We start from the raw sequence: 25,131 nt of genomic DNA on the forward strand, positions 1-25,131 counted from the left end.
TTGCTATTCGCGTTTGGTTATGAATTCATCGTATTATTACAAAAATAGAATCAAGGGTTGCAAAGGGCTCCTGTTACAGTCAGTCTCCTGACATAGTAAAATAATTGCCTTGTAGTCCAACTCCAAACCAATTTACTACGCAGGCGTTCGTGCATTTGGTGTCCAAACCGCTTTGTTGTTTTGGCGATTCAAATAACGCGCTCAAAAGCTTTTGCATTGTAGCGCCATCTCCCGGGTTTCTTGTAAACAAATCTGCCTCATTTTGAATAGTGGCGCCATCCCTGGGACAGTTCCCCCTATTCTGTGCGTCGCAGGGGTCGGCAGGGGCGCTGCGATCGGCCACCACGCCACGTGATGTGGGGAGGCCGCGTTTCTCCCCTGCAATGAAGGAGGAAAAACAGTTCCCATGTGTCCCAGGAAAGTGTGACGGCCGGGTTACATTTAGTGGCAAGCCTGCCCTCTCGCACGCCAGAGACGGACAGGTCGTAGTATGCTCAAGCTGGCCGGGCTCTGCGGATCATTTAGCGTGCTCACTCTTGGTTCACTGTGCTCCGTCTGGATGGCTGGATTCATCACTTTCTTCCTCTACGTTATCACAGGGGGATGGAGATTCCTCCGGATAGTCTTCTACACGGCACGCCGCGACTTGACGTGAGTACCTGCGCCCACTTGGCCCCCTTTATTTCTTCGCGAACTGGCTCTCTTTTTTTTTTTTCGTTCATGCTGGAGCATTCCGAGCACGGCTTACGCTACGGTGGACGGCTGTAGGGGCCATCCACCGAGCTGAGCGCGCCTCGAATGATTTCGGCCTGTGTTTTGCCTGCTATACCACCTGCTGCGCTGTTTTTAAAGAGAGTTTTTATAGACTGACTGGCGGCCACGATGCGACCACATATCTATATATTTATATATATGTCGCGATCGGTCAATGTGCGCTTGGCATGTGTATACAAACACCTGGCATGACATTCCTAATGCAATGTGTCTACATGGCCGCTGCCCAACCAGAATGTTGTGCGTACACAGCCCAGCCTGTACCATGTGCGATCATAAGGTATCGCACGACACTGAGCGACTGTTCGTTTCATGCTGCATACGTTTACCGCGTCTGCTAATTTGTCGCGCTCTCAAAATCACACCTGCCATAGCACGCTTACATAACTGCTATTCAAATCAACGCTCACCACTAAAAGAAAAAAAAAAGTCAGTGATTTATTAAGTTCGGCCGACGCTATGACATTAAAAAGATGCCAACGCCAACTGCTGTCATCATTAACTTGGTTGCCGGTCGCGATGTTTCCCTAGCCGTCGCGAGTAGAAAGCGCTGTCGTCTGAACGTTGTGATTTAGTTCGTCATTCGCGAGTGTTTTCCTCGCGAAACAGAAACAGTGTGCGCGGCCGACCTACTTTTTAGACACACCGTCGTTGCATTCCACTGTGATTCTTGCCCTGGGATTGCTATTTCGAGGTGCCATCGCGGAACACTGGCCTGCTTGCGCCTAGGTATAGGTCCCTGGCCAGCGGCGTTCGCGCCGAGAATTCCAACGGCTATTGCAGTGCCGGAAAGTGTCAGCTGTCGATAGATGCTACCTAATATTTTGAAAGAGCGCAGTGTAGACGTTTCTCAGAACAGAGAAGCGAACGTTGTAGAAGTTTTGTAGAATTTCTGACTCTGTCTTATCCACTGGAACGGCACTTCGTCGGTTTCATGTGCGCATAAATAGTAATAAAAAAAAATGCGGCGGCAAGAAAACGGGGCGAATCCGGGTTGGAAAGGCGATGCTGATATTTGGTGGTACCGGAATGACGAAATCAATTTATACTGTCAATGAATCGAAAACTGAAATCAGAACCGTGCAAAATTTGTTGATTACCTATTGTTAGTGGTCAAATAATCAAAATCGTCGCGCACGCAAGTTAGTCATCCACGCACGTTCGTCATGCAATCACGCATACGCGTCTGGTAATGCAACTGCCGTCTTGGCAGCATTCTTTTCGATTTGTTTTTTCTGACTCGTCATTGCGAGGCGTACGTGGGACATCTGTATAGTCGCATATGCAAGAGCTAACCTATGCGCCGGCGCAACTATAGCTAGCCTGTTGCGCCGGCGTTTCGTGCTCTTCTCCCCCGTTCGGTAGCATGCTGTGTTGCGTGCAACGCTTTCCCTGCGCTTTCTTAAACCTGCTCTTTGTCCAACCTCAAATATTTCTAACCCTAGCCAATTGTGCGAAGTTACCTGCTGGAAATGAGACCTTTCAACAAGCTTAACAAGCAGTCTATCCTCTGCTGTCCTCATAAACCTTCTCTCACTTTTGGATAGTGTTCGCATAATTTTGGCATTTCTTAAGGTCAAAAAGAATAGGGTGCTGAGCGGACATGCACCAAGAGAAAAACAAATGGCACATACAGACGTATACAGGTGTCTGCATATGTCGTTTGTGCCTCTCTCCGTCCGCGCGTAGCGAGCTCAGCAATCATTAGCTCAGCAAAAAGTTTTGTTTGCTATTTTGTTTCTGTGTCACAATTATTTGATCAATATTTGGTTCATCTCCGGTGATCACCAGTTGACCACACTTTGGGCATTGTTAGCTTACTGACACCCCGTGCCACGGCGCACGATCAAGCTTTAGGCCTCTTCGATTCGTCCTGAACATTTTGAGCCGCGGTTTGAGACAGGGGGATCCGTTATGCCGATCACCAGGTTTTAAAATAGGGCCGTCACATCCACGCAAACGCTGCTTTAGCAATAATCCTCTGGTGTTCTACCTCATATTTCGCAGCAGTAGGGGTGCCGTGTGGTGCGAAACGCCTTCTTTCGACGTATTTTACACTATGCTTGACGACTTGTAATTTCACTCAGATTTAACCCCGGCGTGCCGCAGCGATGTGCAATTTCTACGCCGCGGTTTTGATTCCGCCTCGGTACCGGCTACGAGCCTTCTATGCGCCTAGAACTCTCACCGGCTTCCTTCCTCGGGATGTGTGTAGCTTATCGCGAGATAAGACATGTCTAGGCAGACTGTTGCGACAGCGTATTTTACCGCTATCGTTCGTTCAAATCCACTGCATCGTTGCGCATGCACCGATTCGCTTTCTAGAACCGCGCTTTTTCTGCAGGAGCTGCCATACGGGGAAGTGTCTGCGACAGGGAGGTGTGCGCTCCCCCTCAAACGGTTGCAATACGAATTCTAGTGCTCGTATCTCTAGAAGAGACGACCGTTTGGGTGCTAACACGACCCAAGTTTCATTTCACAAATTCAGTCAGAAGCGTGGTAAATTGCAATTTGCGAACGACGCCAATTTAAAATGTCGCATCGCTTGGTCACGGCCACACTCTACGGCGCACCAGGGTTTATCAAGCCCTCATTGTAACTGAACATGATACAGCTACGGTCATAATCTTTTTGTAAGTGTGGGGATTTGTCCCACTCGCTGGGTCACGATCATGCTTGTATACCGCGCCCTTTCTGCAGCTTCACAGTTTTCCCCTTTGAAATGGCCAGAAGTTCCCGCCAAATTGCATTCTCGGTTCGCCCGTGTAGGCATTATTAACGGCGCGGGAAGGTGGTGTCGCAGACTGTCGTACGTTTCGCTCAAGTTTCCGCGACCATTTCTGTTGCTTTCGCAGCCGCTTCTTGGCGAAAGTCTGAGATCAGTCTCGCCACTTCCTTTATCTGTCTCGTCCGGAGGAAGTGGGGCAGGAACCGCGCTTGTCGTTGTCTCCATTCGCGCACGCACACTTTGCCCGATAACTCATCCGAGGAATGCGATGGAGAAACCGCGCGATAGGAAATGCGATAGCTAGAGATTGTGGGCACAGTGCTTGCCTTTCAGAATCCTTTCCCGTTCAGCCTGCTGCGATGCACCCTAGAAAAAAAAAAAAAGAAAAGCAAAGGCGGTGGTGACTCGCCGGTGCCGGGTACAGTGATTCAATAATGATACGCTATATCTAGCAAAGTTGGGGCAACATGTCGTGCCCGTTTTTGGCTCATGTTCTAGTTACCCCGTTCAGCAGACTACGAAGGGATATTTGGCCTCTTTCATTAAAGCGTGGTGACGTCCCGTGCACGGCAAAACGTACTACAGGAGAGCCAACTTTACACAAGCGCTTCAAGGAAAAAGAGACGAAAAACGCTTCCCGCGATCCGAATCGAACCCGGGTCCCTCGCGTTAAAGAGCCGACGTCTATCCGACTGCGCCGCCATTCCGACGTGGTTGAAGCAGTTAAGATTTTAAGGCGAAGCTTCGTTTGCCTCACTGATGGCGAGCCCGCAGGAAAGCGGTGGTGCATGGTAATCGTGGATGTAGCGAAAGGTGGTCGAAATTCGAAGCTTTCTCTGGTCGAAAGCTGTCTTCAAAGTCCAAAGTCTGAGTCCAAAATCCAAATCGTTACGCCCAAACGCACTGCAGGAAAGCCAACTTACACAACCGAGTTCCACAAAGGCACGTCAATCGCAGGTGCGCAACCAACACTTTATCCCCGGTCAATCCCCCCAAGTGGGTATGTGCCAAACACTTCAAGGGCATCGTCATCATCAGTCCAAACTCGGACGACTTTGATTCGACTCGGTTTGCGGCGCAAGAAAGCTTCGCGTCCCAACCATTTTTGTCCTCGCAATGAGAATTGTTTAAGGAAAAAATAAATAAATATAGAAGTGCTCTCTGGCTCCCCTGGCCAGTCCAAAGAGAATTTACTGGACCACGTGGGTTTAGGTGGATAGGCAGAGCTAGGTATCAAGGCACCATTCCGCTTACTTTTAAAAAACGCATGACATGCGCGACTAAGCCGCAGGATTGTTTGGTTCCCTGAACAGCGCCGGTGCCTCCATGTGCGCCCTCGCAATTCTAACTCCACGTCAACGTCAGATCTAATACACCAGCATGCCTAAGCACTCTTGGGGGAAAGTGGCATAACGAAGCAGGCACGAGTCGGTATTACCAGATTGATTGATTGATTGATTGATTGATTGATTGATTGATTGATTGATTGATTGATTGATTGATTATGGGGTTTGAAGCGCCGATGCTGCACCTGCAGGCTATGAGGCGTGCCGTAGTGGAGGACTCCGAATTAATTTTGACCACCTGAGGATCTTTAACGTGCGCCAAAATCTCGACTCACGGCCGTTTTTGCTTTCGCCTCCATCTGAAAAGCGGCCACCGAACCCGCGTCCTTGGGCTCAGCGTCGGTAGAACGAGACGCCTGCGTGGACAACCTATGCGGAATAGCCGCAGACCAAACTGCCCGGACGTATGAAGTATGAAGCGTACGAAGTGTAAATGGTCCCGAAATGCGCACGCTCCCCGTGTGCCTGCAGAAGCTGTTACATGACTGCGAATATCGGGCCCCCGTTAACCTTATATAGATTCCTTTCGTGCGTAAAGTTAATTACTTTAAGCATAATATTGCTCTGTGGTTGGTGGACAGTGTTCGGGGATCTTGCGCAAGTTCACCCTTCGAAGCAGTGGCAAAGAGCGCAGGAAGTGATACTTGTATAGTCCGCAATTATTTTTGTGTGGCTTTGCGGGTGGTTTGCTTGTGCCCAACTTAATAGATGTGGAGAGGCAGGACGGACACGGGGGACATCCGTTTTCCGTTTCTCTTAATTCCTTCCCCTCCGCGTGCAGTCATTTTTTTTTTTTTTTTGTCCTCTGTGTACGGCGCAATTTCCTTCCTACACCGCTCGCGATTTCCTCGTAGCCGCCCAGCCTAACACAAAAAAAAAGAGAAAAAGATCAGCAGACACACTTCACATGTGTAGAAGACCTATGCTTACTAGTCACTTGGGTGTAGGAATGCAAAAGTTTCACGGGGGAATTGTTTTTGAATAGTCTTTCTATACTCGGTTACAACTCAAGAACGGCACCACCTCATGTAGTGTATCACTCCGCCAAAGCGCCGGACCCGTGACGTCAGTGCGCGCGCGTTTTGAAAGGGGTTTGCTATGAATGCGTGATATCGCCTGCCTTGTCTCACGCAGTTTGTTTGTCGTCACTGGAGTCGTTTATAAGCATATTAAGATAAAAAAAATCACGGCAACGGCTCACGCCATGTTCAAAATATTCCCTGTAACGCCCTACTTGCGCCGCGCGGAGAAACATCCGGCTACGGTGATAAGGCACAGCGGCAACTTCCGGTGCCTTAGCAGAGAGGGGAATATTGCCTAGGACAGTTACCACCTGTAACAGGGAAAAGAAAGTATTTCGGGCCTGATAAGCTTTAGAGTCTGCCCTAAGCAGTGCTAGTATTAAACCAAGAGTGTAAAACATGGTTATATTAGTTCTTTTTGGTAAGATGACATGTCATCACCCCGCTTCAAAGGGGAAACCAATAGGAATCATCATCATCATCATCATCGGTGCCGTTCTTAAGTTGTCACCGAGTATACACGTATTACCTGCGCAGTTAACAAGACTTGTTGCTGAGCTAGTTGGCACATACTTTAAGAAAAAAGAAAAAAAAAATTGCTCCAATCCACCCCGTGAATGTGGTTGGAAAGCAAAGCTGTAAACGGCACCCATATCGATTACCCATGTGACGTCACTTAAATTCACTCGCATCGCTCTACAAATAGTAAAACCAGAGAGAAGTGAAATGCACTTGACCACACCATTTATTACTTCAAAGAGATATTCTTGGTAAGGTTAAATTAATGCATGATGCATGAACGGTGTTTGGTTGAGTTGTATTGGTGTAGCACATGAGTGGAAACTTTTTTTATAAAATTAAAGTAAGCTCCAACCTGGTGATAGATGATCTGACTTCTCCGTCTCTGCGCCGCGGACGGAGGCGACGAGATTTGCGCCAGAGGAGGAGGAAGAGGAGGAAGAGATACTTCTGTTCAGATTTCTGAACGGCCCATATGTAGTCCTGGGGAGTGATTCCTTCTTCTGTGGGCCCATATGCAGTCCGCGCGGCCTGTGTTCTGTCCACCCGCTGAAGCTGGGTAGGTAGAGAGGGCCTGGACAGCAGCATCTCCAATTGATTTTGTTGGGTAGTTGACGGAAAGAGAGGAGGGTGCTCAGGGCTAAAGTCGCACATCCCGATTACGGGGCGGAGTGTTCCTACTTCTGAGCAAAATTTACATTCAGCGTCGTAGCGATTCGGATACATTAAGTGAAGACGCGTAGGCTGTGTTAAGGATCCCGGATTGTATGAGCCGTAGGGTAGTTTGTTGTTCTCTCGAAATGTCAGGGTAAGGCGAAGGTACTGTCTGTCTCAGAAGGCGATAATGCTGGGTTATCTCCCTGAACGTGACAAGCGGGTGACTGTCCTCGTGCAGCACCATAGCACGGGAGGTGAAAGCGCAGGCTTGTTGGGTGGGAATATTTGTTTCCCTCCATTGAAGCGTGAGGGGGTGTCCAGATGAGCTGAATGGAACCGTTTGGGGAGGGTTTTTTTAGCACAAGCAGTGCAGGTCAGGACACCCAACCCGACTAGTAATTCCAGTAGGCTTGCTGGGAATCGGTGACTACCCTCCGAACCCCTGGTTGAGTGAGAGCCAAGGTGATAGCTGCCTCTTCTGCTGCTGTCATTTCTTAGGTCCTAAGCGAGGTACACGCAAGGAGGTTAGTTCTGGAGGTAGCCACGATGATGGCGTATTGCTGCCCTCGATGTTTGGAGGCGTCTGTGTAGATAACTGCATGATCCCCATCGAGGGTGGTGTTTAGCGCTTGAGCCCGTGCTTTTCGGTGACCGTCGTCATGTGAGGGGTTCATATTTCTAAGCAAAGGGAGCATCTTTAGTTTTAGTCGCCAAGAGTCTGGGAGTACGTCAAGTGGAGTGACATTCTGGGCTGCCAAGCCAATCTGGTGAAGCATGCGGTTACCCACCGCAGTTCTGAGTCGGACCTTCTGGTTAGAAAGATGGCCTTCTATCAGCTCTTCTACCGTGTTGTGGAGCCCCGTGCTAAGCAACCTCTGTGTGGACGCACTCATGAGAAGACCAATGGTCTGCTCGACCGCCTTTCTAATCCTTATATAAAGCATCTCTATGTCTTCCTTGTCGAGAAGAAGGCACGGGGTTGACGTGACTCTCAAGAGGACAAAAGCTTCAATTAATCGAAAGGTACCGGATTCCTTTAGGCCTCGCTTCTTGGTGGCAACTCGCCTGATCATGTTATGATTTTATTAATGCTGTTTTTGAGGCGCTGCAAGGAGACGTCACTCTTGGTGTTAGCCTCGAAATCTAGGCCCACGATCTTGATGCTGTTGCTTGGAGTGCTGGCCTGGCCATCCAAGAGTATTTGAATGTATTCCTTGATTTGGCGTGAGGGCGGACGACAAGGAGCTGTTATTTTTTACGTGAACACCGGAGGCCACAGGCTTTAGCACATTGGCGTACTAGAAGTGAGATGCAATGCATTGGTGTGAGCTTCCTTTAATTTTTGTAACTCTTAGCACATGAGCAACGTGCGCACCGGGCCGCTAGATGGGCGTGAGTGGTCGCGTGACGCTTTCACGTGGCATTCAACGAGAACGCAGGGGGTAAACCCGTAGATGTGCTTGGTGAGTACACCACCTGTCTTCCCCGTCTTCGCGTGGGCTCGTAGCTATATCGGTAAGACAACGGGCTCTCGCTATGTTAGTCTATTAGTTCCAGGTTCGATTCCCGGCGGTGCCAGTAAATTTTTTTATTTGTTCGCTGGAGTTTTCTGGTGACACCAACGGTCGCGAAAGAACCCTTGGGGGGTAGAGGTAAAAAGCTCTGCTTTAAAAACGTGGCGCAAATTAGACGTAGACGAAGAAAACAAGGTAAGACATATACAGGCGCCACTATGTCAATAAGGTAAGACATGAGTAATAAGTAGCAATAAGTGACATAACAATAAGTAAGCGCCAATATGTCAATAACGTAAGACATATGCAGGCTGGCGCCTGTATATGTCTTACCTTGTTTTCTTCGTCCACGTCTAGTTTGCGCCACGTTTTTTTTTTTTCTTCTTTCTTAAAATATACCTGCGCCGGTTTGTGACTGGGGTGTCCTCGGTATTTCCCGTGCTTTAGCGCGGTTACATCTCGTGCTGTGGCGCTAAAACCCGTTATATTTTTGAAGGTAACGTACCGGATCACACCGTCTATCGAAAGGTGTGGTCGAGAAGAGCGGCAGCCGAGCAGCGTCCTTTCTCGCCCAGACAGAACTCTCCGCTCTTGCACGTGGCTCTTCGCATGCCCAGGCGTTGTTCAGCAACGGAGGCGCGGGCCTTTTCTTTGTTTTATTTCTGTGGCGCGCGGCGCGGGCTTGATGACGTACTTTTAGGACCGTATTTCGGTTACAACGCCTCCGCCTTTCTCCGCTATAAAACCTATCTCCTTCGCTCCAAATTGGTCTTTTTTATGGTTTATTCCCGCCTCCAAGAATACGGATCACGAGGCATACGCTATAATCATACACCTAAGAGGGTTACGAAAGTTGCGTTCCCACTTGCGACTGTGGCACGTCGCGCGACGTCCGGCGACGCGTGTCGCGTGATGAGGCGGCGTTCACACTTGCAGCCAGCGATGATGCGGCTGCATGTCTCAGGATTATTCCCCGTATACCTTACTACTCCCTCGTGCTTCCAATAAATAATTGCGCTCAAAGGTAAAAAATATGCTACCGCGACAAGAACAGGCAGAAATCAGCTTAAAACACATGCTACTGATTTGAAACGGTGCCGTGAGCATTCCGGGAAGGGTAGCCAAAAATCAGTGTCGAACCGAAAAAAATACCGGTTCGGTTACGGTTCGCGTTCGGGTGAAACAATTTCGTTCCGGTTCAGTTCCGGTTCGACAAAATCACGTACCGAACCGGTTCGCGAACCGGTTCGCCAGCCGGTTCGATGAGTTGAATTATCACTGGAATTAGAAAAAAAAAACATTTAGTACTTTAAAACGACAGTCAAATCAAAATACAAACAAAAATTCAAAATGCTGTTGTTCCCCAAGGGCAGTGGCGCAGTTGCAAAGCAAACTTTACACAATCACGAGATATTAGAAAAACAGATGAAGTGGCGATGATTTACCACCTACTTTCTCGCCCCGACTTTATGTTGTCCTAGCGACCATTCATAAAGCCACCGCCAAGAGATATGACGGTGGGATATATTTTCTGCCCTTTCCTTTTTTGTTGAAATCGCAATCGCCGCTATGGAATCGCCCATCACGCTAACCTTGAAGCCTTAAATTTAGGCCTGCGTACCGGCGCGTTCAAATACCAGCGCTTAATACCAATGGCGCACATTTTTTTATATTTGTAACAAAACAGAAAAATCCTACAACAGGCACATAAATACTACCAATGAATTAGATTATTTCGTCACCCTGAAGAATTTGTTAGCTGTCACCTTACCGAATGTGTTAGTCACACTTTTGTTAAAAGTAAGCTTTAGTTAACGCTCAGTCACTGCATTATTGCTCTGACCACTGCAATTCCTTTTGCGATAGCTGTACCGGATGTGTGCATTACAATCAGTGTCATCGTACCGCCTGACCCCCGGCCATCATTCCGTGTGCTGCATTGCGGAATCTTATAACAGATTATGCTGTTACAAAATGAACGGGAAATTTGACGCGCGGAGCATGAGATGGGACTTTTTCGGGTAGACGCTCTTTAATTCGTCCACAGCAGTACTCCCCTCCGGAACGAGTAGCAGTAGAAGTAATGTAGCGAGTTTGGCAGTCAGTACAAGTGCACCTTCGAAAAAAAAAAAAAAAAGCAGATCTGCAAGAGACAAAACTGCAGAACAATCATAAAAGATTATCGCTGGGCGAATGGGACAGTGTGAGGTACCGGCCTGCCTTTCTGCGCGTGTCATCTGCTCTATTACTGTTTCTGCTTCCAAGACAAGGTGGAGGGCTGCAGTTTCTTGCCAAGGGATTAAGTGCGCACCTTAACAGTTTTCCCTGGCATATCTGTTGTTATTTGTATCTGTAAAAAACGGAACTTGTCCACTGTACTGTCCTCAAAAACTGACCACAGAAATCACTTCCTTCGCATTGAAGACACGTTTGGTTGTGAAAGGCAGGTCAAAGAAAATTATAGAGTAATATCCACGTTTTGGTGCTTTTTTGACTTATTCGGTTTTACTTTTTGCTTAATATTTTAAAACAATGTGATTCGCCTTTTCTTTTTTGTTGTTTTCCGTGTAAACAAGTTTAATAAAAATGGCGCATTTGATGTCCCGTGCTAGATCTCTGCTCCGAGGCGCAGCTTATGTTGCAGGCCGGCAGACTTATTTTAACCGGCTGGTGATATTAAATGTAGATCAAAATCTTGATACACGGACGTTCTCGATTTCCATCTACTTCAGAAAAACGGTCGTGGGGAAGGGAGATTGAGGCCACAATTGTGGTCAGCAGCAGACGGCCTATAGCCACTGAGCAGCTCCTGCGGTCACACTTGTCAAATATTAACAATTTGCAGGTGTCGGACCTTTTATACAAATTATGAAATGCAAAAAGTTTGCACACATCGGGTGTGGGCTTTCGCTGTTGCGCAGTGGAGCACTCCCGCAGCCTGATTGCTCCAATAAAACCGCAGCTAGGGAACGGCAAAGTCGTTTTATATCCCCTGCAACCTTCCGAGAGTGACATTTCGTTTGGTCACTTTGCACTAAGCTCGCGCTTCCAGCAGCAACTGACCATTGCTACATTGGTGCTCATTCATTTCCCCTGTTGTTACATAGAGCGTTACGTGAAAGAAAAAAAAGACCTGAATTGCATTGACTGTGCAATATCAACAACGGAGGGTCGAACCGTTTCGGCATGAACCGGTAGCCGTTATTTCTTTTTTCGGTTCAGTCCCTGTTCGGGATCAGCGTGCTTAAAAAATAACGGTTCGGGTTCGGGCTCAGTTCCGGCAAAGATACCGTTTCAGTTCCGGTTTTCGGTTCGGTTCGGTTCCGGTTCGACACCCTGCCAAAAATAATGACATCAAGCGAACCCTTTTCAGCATATTGCAGGTAAACATGCACGCGTCCGATTCCACGTCGCAACACTCGCATCGCGACCCGCAAAGGTTGCTTCTTTTTTTGACGACTCAGAAGTTTCTGGCGCCTTGAACCCTACGGCGTGTACTTGTCGCTTGTACGCTAATGGAAGGAATGAAAGACTATGAAGCCAGTCTACGTACACTGATCAAATAACCGATGGGCATGACAGGCCGTCTTGCCGTTTAAGGCCGACCGCCATTGCAATGCCGGAAGTAAACAAACTTGTTATTTCTGGTTACTGATCTACGTTGCGCTACGCCAACCGACTCTGCCGCCATGATTGGCTAACTGGTTTGCCACAGCCATCGCGCGATGAGGAAGTCGGTCAGCGGGCTACGGGCTGCGCTGTCGAAAAGCGACGAAAAGAAGCGCCGTGCGCGTCGCTTTGCGACGCCTGTGATTGGCAAGGGCGAACGTCGTACCCCAGCTCAAGATTTTGTCGCAAATTATCGAAGAAAAAAAATTAAGTTCGGACATAAGTTCTGTTCCGTTCGGTTTTTGCTAGCCGTAACGCCTTGCCTGGCGCATTGTTTTTCCTGAGGCGTTTGACGTCGACCAGTGCGCACATTTGTCCGCTCTCTGCCCCCCTCCCCTGCCCAGGTGCGCGCACCGACGTCGGTAAGCAAAGACGTTATATTTAGCCTCATAGCATCCAGGCTTGGTAGCCCCGTCGTTAAGAGACGCCTTATTTCCTGCGAAACGCCCCTGGCCCACGGCGGGGACGAGGCAAAAAAACAATTCAGCTGCTTCTTTCTTGAGGGCAATCGAAATGCCTGCGGCGGCGGGGCGTGCGCGAACTGTCCGAGGCTCGCTCTTCTCCCAGTCTTCTGTCACGCTATACTGCGCATCTCAAATGTGCCGCGTGGTTGTTTGACCAGGCTCGGTGGTTTGTTCCCCGTCCCGCGAGCTCCTCTTCATAAGCGAGTTGGCCGGGCGGCTGATGCTAGCACTAGTGAGTGGCTCGCACCTACTACCAGCGCCGTGCGTGTGTTGCTTGTTGCGAGCGGGTCCTTTTTAGCGAACCTCTTTTCGTACGAAAGCACTACTAGCCTCTCCTTGGGGAAGAGAGAGGGGGGGGGGGGGGGGGGGGAGAGAAAAAAGCGTTGCCGGGGCCGGCATGAAACGTTGGTCCTCTCGGTTGCGAAGCGCCACGTTGACTGGTTGGTCTCTAGGAACAAACAGTGCGCGTTGGTACCGCACCGGTCGCCTCGCCTTCTGCGCAGCCCTGTTTGTGTATACACAAAATAAATAGTGACGGGCTTCGGGATCCTCGTTTGAAATGTCTAGAGAACAAATTCGTTGCCCCAGACCCATGAACACGCACACGACACGCATTCACACGGGTGATTCACCGAAACGGGCACACCTGATACCTGTAAGGACATCTGACCCATACCCACACATGTGCAATGGCGCATGCTTACACTCAAATGATATCGCGACTGCACAGCATTTAATAAGCGACCGATCAGACAAAGGCCTGGCAATGCCTAACTTGGGGCAAGAAAATACCTAATTTGGTCCAGAAAATTTAGCTTCGTACGATGTTCAGTGGATGGCGCAGTCAAACCATGTCAATTTTTTTTTTTTTCTGTGTGCTAGAGTTTGAGACTTGGGCTGTTTGTCTGCGTCCCCTGTGCGTAGCAAGGGACGTAAAAGATGCGCTTGAAGTTGGCAAAAGCTTGACAGACAATGCTGTTTTCGCAACCTATTACGCGACCTATGCTTTCGTAGTACTGACTTGAGGCACGCGTTCTTTACAAGCACACCGCAGCTGAGCTGTTCAATTCGTCCATGCGGAGGTGGGCCACGCGAGTGACACGCCGTGGGTACCGACTGAGCTGCAGGGAAGAGTCGAGGAAGGCCGATGGACCAAAGAAGGGATTAAGTCGGTGGGATCGATCTTCCGTCGACCGGCTGGTGCTGGGGATGGCCCTAATTGGCATTTTTTTGCAGGCCACTGCCGATACCTGGCGTCGTATTCCCCCACGGAGTTCGTTCCCTGTGCTAGTGGTTGGTCGCGAGTCTTGCCCTCACGCCAGAGGAGCTGGCGGAGGACCGAGGACAGCCGGGTAGTTGCGTTATTAATTAGTTTGCATTGCACTGCATTAGTTATGCATTGCGTCATGCGTTATAGAACTTGCGTTGCCAGGTAGTTGCGTATTTTCGATGTGTGGTCTAGGGTGGGTTTCCTCTGTGCGGGGCGAGCGCGGTTTCGTGCGCCCCTGCGGCGCCGTCAGTACGGCCGGCGCTCAGTTAGCAGCCGCGATACTTGGCCACGAAGCATCCTTATTAAGCACGCGTGCGCGATTTCCTCCTCTGGGTGCGTGCGTTGCGTGATCGCTCGTGTGTTCAGGGGGAGGGACATTTTGTGAAGGTCGGTTGGCTGCGCAACGATGGGCTCTCGGCGGTTGCTGCCGCTTGGGGAAAAGAGCGATCGAACTCAGATTTGCTGGCACACGCCGTCCACTGGTTTCCTTGACACCCGCCACATAAGGCTCCCGCGGTGGTCATTTTTTCCCTGAAGTTGTTGCCACTTCGGCTGCTGCTGCTGCCGCCTGCGAAATCCATGCCGCAATTTTATCATTGCCAATGTATCCCCGCCCGCTCGGGCTACTCCCGTGTTTTTTTTTCTTTTTTACCTCGTAGACGCAGCAATCATCGGCTCTGGGGTGTGTTCTGTAAAGGCCTTTAAAGGGACAGACAACCGATTTTTGTCGAGTATATATCTATCCCAAATGAAAGGGCATCACTTAAAGCACCTTGACGAGAAACGGTTTTGCTGATTACGCCCTAGAACTTTTAAAATCGAAATTTTTAGATCTACGAGCCGTATGTGTCCCTCCCAAAAACAATGCTGGCAACCATGACTTAGAGTAGCTCGGCAACATACTTTTGTCTGTATGCGAAATGAAAAACGATATTTAAAAACTTGACCCCAGCTAAAAAAGTTTGAATCGCAGGCTTTTCTGTTCCTTTATGTGTGTTTTTAATGCAACGGTCTATTTTGCACGATTGCGCCATCTGTTGGGATAGACGATAGGTAGAATCTGGCTTCACGTTGTGGAGGCGGGAAGTCCGATTCTCCCCGGGCGCGACGTTCTTTTTTTTTTTTTTTTATGCTGCCGTTGGCGTATTTGGAAACTGAAATCAAATATTTTGGCAGAACAAATCCACCTGACTCAGGCAGAATCGTCAGAGCTCCTTCACTGGGTCTGTTTCCTGAACGCTGCCGTTGATTCTGGGCATGGAGGCTCAGTTAGCCACACTGAGAGCCCCCCAGCCCAGCGACGGTGGGCGGCGTGTTTTTAAAATTTTCAAAATAATGTTTAGAAATTCTAAACATTAAACATTAGAAACATTTGTTTCTAAACAAATTTCCCCAAATTTGTTTAGAAAATGCTTGTGGTTAACGGGCTTATATAAAACGCCGGCTTTCATATGAGCTAGAGAACATATACGCGACAAAAATCGGTTGTCTGTCCTTTTAAAGGGCGTGGCTGCTTTGGCAACAAAAATACCGGGCGCGAAACCGCGGGCATCATTATCTGTTTTTTTTTTGTTCACACCTGTAATAATTGAAAGTCCCGAAATTTAAAATATTGGTGCGGCAACTCGTAGAAAAAAAAGGCGAAGCACATCGCCATGATGCCTGTTTGTTTCAGGCGAACAGTTCACGTGAAAAGACAAGCTATTTTAAATTTTCGATCTTATTACTTGCATAACTAGGGTCGTCGTTTGAGCAATATTTTGGCAGTGTTAGCGGGGGTATCGCTGTCTGCATCCTAAACGTTGCTGTAAGATCACTTCCTTGAAGGTAGACCTTTACGCCTTGCTTAAACTCACGACCGGCTTTTAACTTAGCGCTTGTCAGCTATATAACTTGTGTTTGGTGCTGGGAAGGTAGCCTTCGGGTATATTGCGTTCTCTTTACGGGCAATCACGGACGAGTTCTTGTGCTAAAATGCTGTTTTATAACTTTCCTTTTGTTCAATCAGTCAGTCTCATCAGGTTTTCCTTCTTCCAGTTGCTTTCCTTCATTATGCCCCTGCTTGCACTTGCAGTACAGCATCCGTTACATGTAGTTTTTCGATCGGACCGTACAAAGCTAACCATATACAACCGTCTCTGTAAAAAAAAATGGGGGGAGGGGGGGAGGGGGGGTAGTAATTAAGAGGCCACTGAATATCTGATTGGTTTGATTTTTTGCGGGGTTTAACGCGCAGAGGCTACACAAGCAATGAGGCGCGCCGTAGTGGAGGGCTCCGGATTAATTTTTACCACCTGGGGGGTTCTTTAATGTACGCCGAAATCTCGTACACACGGGCGTTTTCGCTTTTCGCCTCCATCAGAAAAGCGGCCGCCGCGGCCGGGAAACGAACCCATGTCCTCGGGCTCAGCAGCACAACGCCATGGCCACTGAGCCACCGCGGCGGGTCCACTGAATATCTTCTCTGGGCCATTTTGTACATGTGCGCATTTTAATGAAGTCGCGCTGACACTATCCGATTAGCTGTGCAATTTCGATGTTTGCTCGAGTTTCGGGGAATTTGAGCTTATTTCTGGTACCATTTGGGATTTAACGAGTAAGCTTGCACTTGTTTTCCCATGTACTCCGCATATTTCTTTCCTTTCCTTCTTTTTACGCTTTGGCGATGGCGCGTTCAGCCAAAGTGTGTGCGGTCAGAACGAGGCAAGGGAGAAAAAAAAAAAACGAAAAAAGAGAAGAAGAAAACGTCTCGGAATGAGCGCAACCTGACAGACAGTACCTGTTCCGGAAACTACATGACGGGCCGATTTCCAGCTGCCCTCTCCTCCAGGCAGGTTACGAAAAAGAAGTTATCTGCATGCCGTCGGAGCGTTTCTCCGAAGCGCGCTTGGCACCAGCACTACGTATGAAGAGTCTAAAACGCTGCCTTTTGTTAAAGGCGCACTCGAGTCCAGCACAGCCCGAATTTCGTGCAAGAACTTCCTGGTAGCTGGGCGCGCATTCTGTGCAGTAAAGCGGCCGTTCCCGGGTCAGGGCCGAAGTGCGCGGTTCCCCTCTCTGGTCACGCACGGGGAACTCCGTGGCGCGAACTGTCCCGCGACGGAATTGCCCCTTTCGGTTACGTCCCCGTGAGCGAGACGCTTGTTGGCGAGCTGACGTGTTCTTGTCGAGTGGCGCTTTGCATACAGTGCCGCGAAACTCGAGGGAATGGGATGGATGGGCACGGGCGTCGGACAATGGAACTCCCCCGACTGCGCCGTGCGTGACGCCTGCGTCGTCGAAAAGGAAAGATGGAAAGGTCCGGGCCTTTTCCCGCTGCAGACAAAGCGCAGGAAAGCACTGTATTCGGTGAACTGGCGCCCGTGTCGTGATTGTGTTTAATCATCCTTGTAACCGCGTGGTTTGGCCAGTTTTTTCAAGGAGCATTTATTTGCACGGGCGTCCCCAGGGGAGGCGGTGTGACGTAGGTCAGTCGCCCCACTGATCCCGGGTCGGGGCTGCAAGGAACAGTGCTTTCACAGTTAATATCGTTGAGGGGTGATTTTTTGGAATTGTTTGCAGAAATAATGGGTACTAATACATTTTTTGGAGCCAATACATTTTTTTTTTGAGCGGACGCTCATGTTTATTCATCGCAGTTTTTTTACAAGCTCGCAAAGTTATCTTAGAAACCTATAGTTTATTCAGAATCGGTCACACTAGTGCATGTAGCCCGAAAACGGTGGCTCTGACGTTGGACGCTTGGTGCGCGCTTACGCCTCTTGCCTTCTCCTTAGTAATGGTTGCATCCTTCGTCTGTTCTGAGCGCAACAGCCCAACACGGTCGCTACGGCATTTAATGAAACCCCGAGGGAGCCGTTTCTTACATGAAGTGCCTAGGGTGTGGTATGATACTATGAACTCTACACCCATTCGTCGCGATAGCTCCTTGCGCTGCTGACTCTGAGAGAGAGAGAGAGAGAGAGAGAGAGAGAGAGAGAGAGAGAGAGAGAGAGAGAGAGAGAGAGAGAGAGAGAGAGAGAGAGAGAGAGAGAGAGAGAGAGAGAGAGAGAGAGAGAGAGAGAAAATACACTTTATTTGGAACTCTTGTTTTAGAGTGAGTGGCGGTGGCTTCAGGCCGTGGCGACCGTTTTTCTGACGGAGGCGAAAAACTGCAATAACCGCGTGTCGAGACTTGGGAGCACGTTAAATATCCAGTTGCGTTCAGAGTTAATCGTGCGTGGGCCACGAGGCTTTGGGGGACTGCCTCCGAACAGCAGCACCGCCAAGCAAACGCAGCCCCGACGCCGCCTGAGAGCTTCGTCGCCGTGCGCCGATCGAAGTTGTGCGGCCACGCGCTCCAGAAGTTTCGCGATGCAGGCGATATTCGTGAAGACGGTCGTTCGGAAATGGTGTCGCGTGCGCCAACGCGCCGACGGTGTGATATCGACGGAAAGCTGCGCCGGAATGCGTCTCGGGCCGTGCCTATGCCGTGCCTCCGATTTCATTGCGGGTGCAGCGCGCGGTGCTGTTGCTGGCGCGCCGGGTTCCGGCGCGTGAGAAAGCGCGGCGCGCGTCAAGGTTGTGTCCCGTGTCGTCCCTAAGCGCCGCGGATTGTGTTTCGCGTCTGGATGCGCGTCTGCGCGCCCATGCTCCGCGCCGACGTGTCGAGTGGCGCTCAAGAATGCATCGCTCGCGCCTGAGTAGACTCCCATAGCGACCGACTCACTTCTTTCTTTTCACTTGTTCGCTCGGAAATGATAATTTGGCGTCTGGGACTTGCGTGCCGGGTCCTGTGTCATCCCGAAGGTAATCGCTCGATGGTGCGCGCACCGCGTTGTCTCCCGTGCGCAACTGGAACTTCGTGAAAGTCGTTTGGGGTTGCGCCGCGGTGACCTGGAACGGACACTTGCCGCACTGCATACCCGGCTTTTCGATATGCGGGAAAACGGTGTCGTTATTTGAGGGTGGACTGATGGAATGGTTCTGGAATACTATCGGTGAACCGTACAGGTGTTAGAAATCTTTGAGCAGGACAACACTTTGATTTGTTTTAACGATAGTGCGGCGCCAATCGTGGTGGCCGTTTTTCTTTTGGAGGCGAACAGCAAGAACGCCTGTCTGTTGAGACTTCGGGGGGTCGAAATTAATCCCCAGTCCTCCACTACGGCGTGCCTCGTAGCCGAGGTGTATGCTTCGGCGCGTGAAACCCCAGTTCATACTTCGTTTGTCTCCTAATGGTCGTGCGAGGGGCTTATCCTTTCACGCTGCACGATGTTTTCATTTCGAAATTTCCACCTGCTTCCAGGAACCAGATAAGTGGTGGTAGCGGTCACCGGTGGTCGCGTTGAGAAAAACGCATTTTCTGACGAATCTCTGACGAACACCGGAGATAAATATATTGGAGTTTTATTATTTTTTCACAATATTGTAACGTAGTATTTTGGTTACATACTGCCGCTACGGTAGCATGAAGATCGGAAGGAAAAAGTCGAGGCGTCGAAGAAGTTTTAAGGTTAACTAGTTTACTTTACTGATGACATTGGTAACATTTAGCACATACGAACTTGAAACAATTACACTTATTACATAGATGAAAAAGGCAGTCAAAAGATTCAGAGTACTTAACGAAACATGGTTGGCGGGCAAAGGGCTCCCGGCGTCTGGCCCCGACGATCGGCAGCAAGCGGCTCTCCTGGTGTTGCTCGCCCTCTCGCCCTCAATAGCCAGAGGGGCCGCGTTATATTTGCTTTGGGGGGACGCATTGGGGGAAAAAGCGCATCCTAGCGTGTGCGGACGCGCGGGAACAAGTCTAAGGCACACCCGCAGCCAATCAGGAAAACGCTTCTTAGCTCCAATCAGACATGTCCCCGCCAAAGTGAAAAGGACCAAAAACACAGACACAAGGTTTCGACTCGAAAACGCGCACTCGGAGAACCACGCGTGTAAAGAAAGTAGTTTAGAAAAAACGCACTAAAGTAAACAGGGGAAAAGGGAAGGTCGTCGGAAGAACACTGAAGACACGGAGCCCGAACGCCACCAGCGCACACGCCACGGGGGGGCATGGAACGCCGCGGCCGCGGCAACAGAAGCCGAGGCGGATGGTTCGCTTCCCCCAACACCCGCGACTCTCGGTTTCTCTCTCTCTCTCGGTCGGTAAGCGCGCAGAGACAAACTTCGGATGCGCTTCTTAGAAAAAACGGGGCAGGGCCCAGCCGCGTCCGAAGCGCTTTCACACAAACACTTGGGAGGAAGAGCCCCGGCGGCGGCACAGAACTAAAAAACAACCAGAAAACATCAAGAGATCTCCGCTTCGCGACAATATTTCCTTGTTATCGTGAAGTGTTTTTTTTTTCTTTTTTTTTTCTTTTTTTATTACATTTTAGGCCCCGTTTGTTACCTGTACGACCCGCGGATGTGCTGCTGCGTGCGTCAGCTGCGGTTCTCACTTGGGAAGTTGCGTAAAACGATTTCACGACACCGTTAAAGTAGTGGGGGGGGGGGGGTACTCTTGGGGGATGCGGGTGAACGTTTGTTTGAGGTCATGGCTGTGTTCGTGGCTGCGCCCTACTAGAGGTCAGAATCAAAAACGCCCGTGTGTTCTGCTAAGGTTAACTTATAAACACCGTGAAAACATCAAGCACAAGGCAGAAGAGAAATAAAATCGCCAGGAAAGGGACGAGGGATTAACGCGGCACTCGCGCGTTCTTTTTATTTAAGGAACTGTTTATTGACGAAGTAAGGCTTGCAATTGCAACAGCCCTCGCGGGCACTAGGGTCTGCTTACGTGGCTTGAATGCGAAGGCGTTACGGCTTCCCCCGCTGCATCGCACGTATGTTGCGCTGTTTCTACACTGCTTTTCGGCACGGCGTCCTGAGCGCTCCGCGGTCTGGCAGGCAATGAAGACGAAGAAAGCAAAGCGAAGAAAGAGACGCACACGTGACGCAGCGTGGCAGTTTTTTGAGCACGGCGTGCTCGCTCTGCGCTCGCGCGAGTGGCATGCGTTCAGCCGGCGTCAACAACAAAACGTGCAGCAAATACGAGCGGTCCTGAAATCAGTTCATAGTTATCCCAACTATATCATACAACGACTGAATCAGATTTTCAGTGGCCTTAATCCATCGTGTTGACAGTGACGTTAAAAAAATATGACTTGCGGTTAAAAAAATATCTGCTCCGTTCGTTGCAAATGTCGATGAAAGACGATAATCTTTCGTCTACATTTGCCAAGTAAATGTCTCCCTTCGCTTTCCCGCTCACCTCTCACGCTGGTCCTCTCCAGTCGCGCTCCTCCCAAGGTTAGCACGCTAGAGGTTTTTGCTCTAGTCGGTTTAAATTTACCGCGTTCCACTGCTCCAGGCCGGGTGCCTCGATGCTAGCGCTGCCGTACGGCGGAGACGCGCGTCAATCGAGGCGCCCTACTTACTCCACGTGCGTTCCAAACGGAACGGGGAACCTATCTAGTGGAACCTTTCGTAATGTGTTGCCGTTTGATTTATTAAAATGCCGCCAGAAGCTATAGTGGCGCGGGCGACAGCAGGCGAAGGAGGGATTTTTTTTTCGCAGTGGATGTAGTATTTTATTTGCTATTGGAAAATCAATCATCCATGAATTTTTTTTATAAAAGAACATCGCATATATCACGTATATGTTGATTTTCCGCATCATATTTTCGTAATGTTCTGTTCTTGTTCAACAATGTTGACAAGTATGAACATTGCCTCCGGACTTGGACGTTTAGATTTGGCTGTGGGTTTATAAACCTATTGGGCAGCTTACGTTTCAGGTTTGCCGGCTGACTGAATCGGGGGCCAGACAGACAGACAGACAGACAGACAGACAGACCAAAATTTTCCCGTCCAAGTAGCCCAAGAAAGACTATCGTCTTTAATAAATAATCAAAAATATAACCTGAAGAGGATGGCGTAGTGTTCCGGCAAACAAGTGTAGCAACACATCGAAGCTGCGGCTGACCCGTGACGAATTCACCGGTCTCATGCGAATTCGACTCGCCCTCTTCTGCGTGTCGGGGCGGTGCCGCCAAACAACGCGCCGAACGCGTTTACGCCGCCGTATGGTTGCGCCTCGCCAGAGTCCTCCTCTGGCCTCGCGTTGTAACTTGTGGCTTGACTGGTTTTCAGATAGCCAGCGCGATCGCGTCGTGGTAGTGCGACGGCATTCCTCGGCGTCGCGTCTCCATCATCTCTTATCGATTACTCGTTTCCACTGACTTCTCGCTCAGTGGCTAGTGTCCTCGGTTAACAGTGCGCGCCGTAGCGAGAATTTTCGCCTTCGTTTTCTTTTTTTTTTGGGTGCCCGTGCGCGGGTGTGTGTACGTGCGCGCACGCCCATATTCTGATCAATCCTGATAGGAACTGTTTGCATAATGAAGTCCCCGCTCTCACACTGGTTGCACCCAAGTGCTCACGTAATAGTACAGTGGTCAAAAATTTTCGGCCTTGACTCTCTCTCTCTCTCTCTCATATATATATATATATATATATATATATATATATATATATATATATATATATATATATATATATATATATATATATATATATAAATGTAGGCGTCGCAGTTTTTGTGTGTGTGCAACTTTTACACACGAGAAGACGCCGAGGGATCAACTTGTGCAAGCAGAGGTCAGTGGAACAATACACAGACCACGCCACCCGTCACGCGCCGAGCTGTTGAAGGGAGATTATGGACGTTTTCGTTGTGAGTAGTGTGGCCGTGGCCTGTCGTGCATGCGGTGGCGGTGACCGATGCTGTACCCGGTTAAATTGTGATCACTGATTCGCGCTAAGAGGCCGACGTGGAATATTTTACCACCAGATCACAGATATCAGGGTGTTCTTAGCTTAGCGGAATCGCATTATCGTGACCACAGTGCGTGGTCAGTTCGTACCTAAGTCGATGGCAATAAGAAGCAGCCGACATTACTCGCAGCGGTAAACTCGAAGGAGCGCTCAGGTACGTCCGATTGGACAATGATACTTCGCATCCATGACTCTTAACGAGTGCCTATATTACTGTCCTTAGTAGCGTACGCGTGACACTTTGGGCGTACGAACGATTCAGGCGGGGGCATGCATGGCCGCGTATGCGCAGTACCAGGAATGCAATACGTCGTATATTGATTGATTGTAGGGTTTAACGCGCCTACGCAACGCAGACGATGAGGCGCGCCGTAGTGGAGGGCTCCGGATTAATTTTGACCGCCTGGGGATCTGATTGATTGATTGATTGATTGATTGATTGTAGGGTTTAACGCGCCGACGCAACGCAGGCGATGAGGCGCGCCGTAGTGGAGGGCTCCGGATTAATTTTGACCACCGGGGGATCTTTAACGTGCGCCGAAATCTCGTACACACGGGCATTTTTGCTTTTCGCCTCCATCAGAAAAGCGACCGCCGCGGCCGGGAATCGAACCCGCGACCTCGTGCTCCGCAGCGCAACGCCTTAGCCACTGAGCCACCGCGGCGGGTCGCAATACGTCGTATAGTTCTGAGCTAGTATTATAAGACAGTGTGTGAAAACGTTCTCGTAAGAAACTGACAAGACGGTGAACCCGGTATAAATGATTTTCATTAACGGTGCTGACGTCTGCTATGGAACGGCCACACAATCAATTACTACTGAGTAGTAGCAAAATTCAGTCATTCTTCAAATTGGGTTTATTTTTCTTGTCGTTCAATTTTTTGAGGGGATCAGCTTTTATTTAGCTTTTTAAATATTAATTCGGAGCCCATGCATAATAAAATGGGTAAAACAGGCCATCACGGAGCGGCGCACGCATGAAGCCGTTACGCCTGTAATGGAGGCATATATCTTTTTGGCAGTTCTAGTATAGGAAAGGCACAACTTTCAATATCAGCTTTTTAAAAATTCGGCAACATTTATTTCGCTACACGTCGCCCCCTTGCTTTGATATTCTAAGCCAGCATTTCGAGCCGAGTCATTGGGGAGGGGGGGGGGGGAGATGTTCCTTTGACGCATAGCAAGCGCGTACGTTTCTCGTCTCTTTTCTCTCACTGTCTGTTTTTAGCGCTCCGCGTACTAAAATAAGTAGGTAGATTTGTGGAGGTCATGCCTCTCTGTGCAAGATTGCGGAGAAAGACGTTGGCCTGTCATGGTCATTCAACTGACGAGGTGAAGTTGCCGGATGTTATGGGGTAACAGCAGGTTAAGCGAAGGGCCAAGAGCCGCCTTTTGCGGAAGCTGATATGCCCCGCCGCCCTCGCGCGCGATATGCGAGCGCTTTGCAAGGCGTCTAAAGGTCGACACTTGGCGCTTCCGGCTCTTGAAGTGCGAAAGAAAGTGATTGAGGGGGGCAGGAGGTGACGCCAAGGGGTAAACGATACGCGTCTCCCGCTACGCCAGCCCGCGTTCAAGTCTTTGCCCGATACGGGAACCCAGAGGTCACCGCATTGCTGACACTAGGGAGTTTTAGCTGACCGTCTTTCACGGTCCGCTCCGCTCCGATAGCAAGCGGAAGCGCCATTGCGCTTGCGTGGCGCGCTTGGCCGCGAACGGCATTGGCTCCGGTTGCGCTGAGAGGGCCGCCGATACCGGAGCGGAGCGTCGAAAACGGTCAGCTAAAACTCTCTACTGTCTTCAGGGTCACGCCTTGGGCATCGGCTTTCGGCGACCCGGTATCTGTTGAGAGAGCGCTGGCCGTGGAGGCACAGCCGCTCGGGCCATCGGAAGAGCTTAAATCGCCTTGTTTGGCGGTGATAGTGTAACGGTACACGCCGGCTGTTCAAGCGAAGTAGTCGTCTAGCTTCACGGACTCAAGGCAGTGGGTTTTGTGGAGGACGCTGCAATCTCCGCCCGGACATTTGACGTCCGCGAGACGTTTCGGTAGTTTGGCTGAACCGTACACTTTCTGCCCTCGAGCGGCGTTCCCGGAGCGCGGCGTTTTCGTTTCTTAAACGCAACAAGAAGAAAGCAGATGACACAACAGTAAAACTGCACGATGTGGGAGGAATGGTGCGAGGGGCAAATATTTTTGGATGAGCAGTAAATCACACCAGTGAAGTTGGGGATGCAGCGAACGGCTCGGAGCCTCCTGCGAGTCGCCGTGCTTGCATACAGCTTTCAATCGGATCAGTAACGCCTGGTGGCGGGCTATTTGGTTAGAAATCGTTGGTTGGTTTTGGTTTGCGCTGGTTAGAACTCAAGA

General features: G+C 49.8%; 1 protein-coding gene across 1 annotated transcript in view; it reads left to right on the forward strand.

The window, feature by feature from the left end:
• Positions 1 to 347: 347 nt before the first annotated feature.
• The window catches only part of LOC144139885 (long-chain fatty acid transport protein 4-like), a 141,285-nt gene continuing 116,501 nt past the window's right edge, over positions 348 to 25,131 (forward strand). Inside the window, exon 1 of the mRNA XM_077672125.1 lies at positions 348 to 651. Within this exon, the coding sequence (XP_077528251.1) occupies positions 491 to 651 (161 nt within the window). The 5' untranslated portion in view covers positions 348 to 490. The remainder of the gene's footprint in view (positions 652 to 25,131) is intronic.

This window comes from Haemaphysalis longicornis, unplaced genomic scaffold (assembly GCF_048455015.1).
Source record: "Haemaphysalis longicornis isolate Haplotype H1 unplaced genomic scaffold, Haemaphysalis longicornis Haplotype H1 scaffold_1, whole genome shotgun sequence".
Classification (NCBI taxonomy): domain Eukaryota; kingdom Metazoa; phylum Arthropoda; class Arachnida; order Ixodida; family Ixodidae; genus Haemaphysalis; species Haemaphysalis longicornis.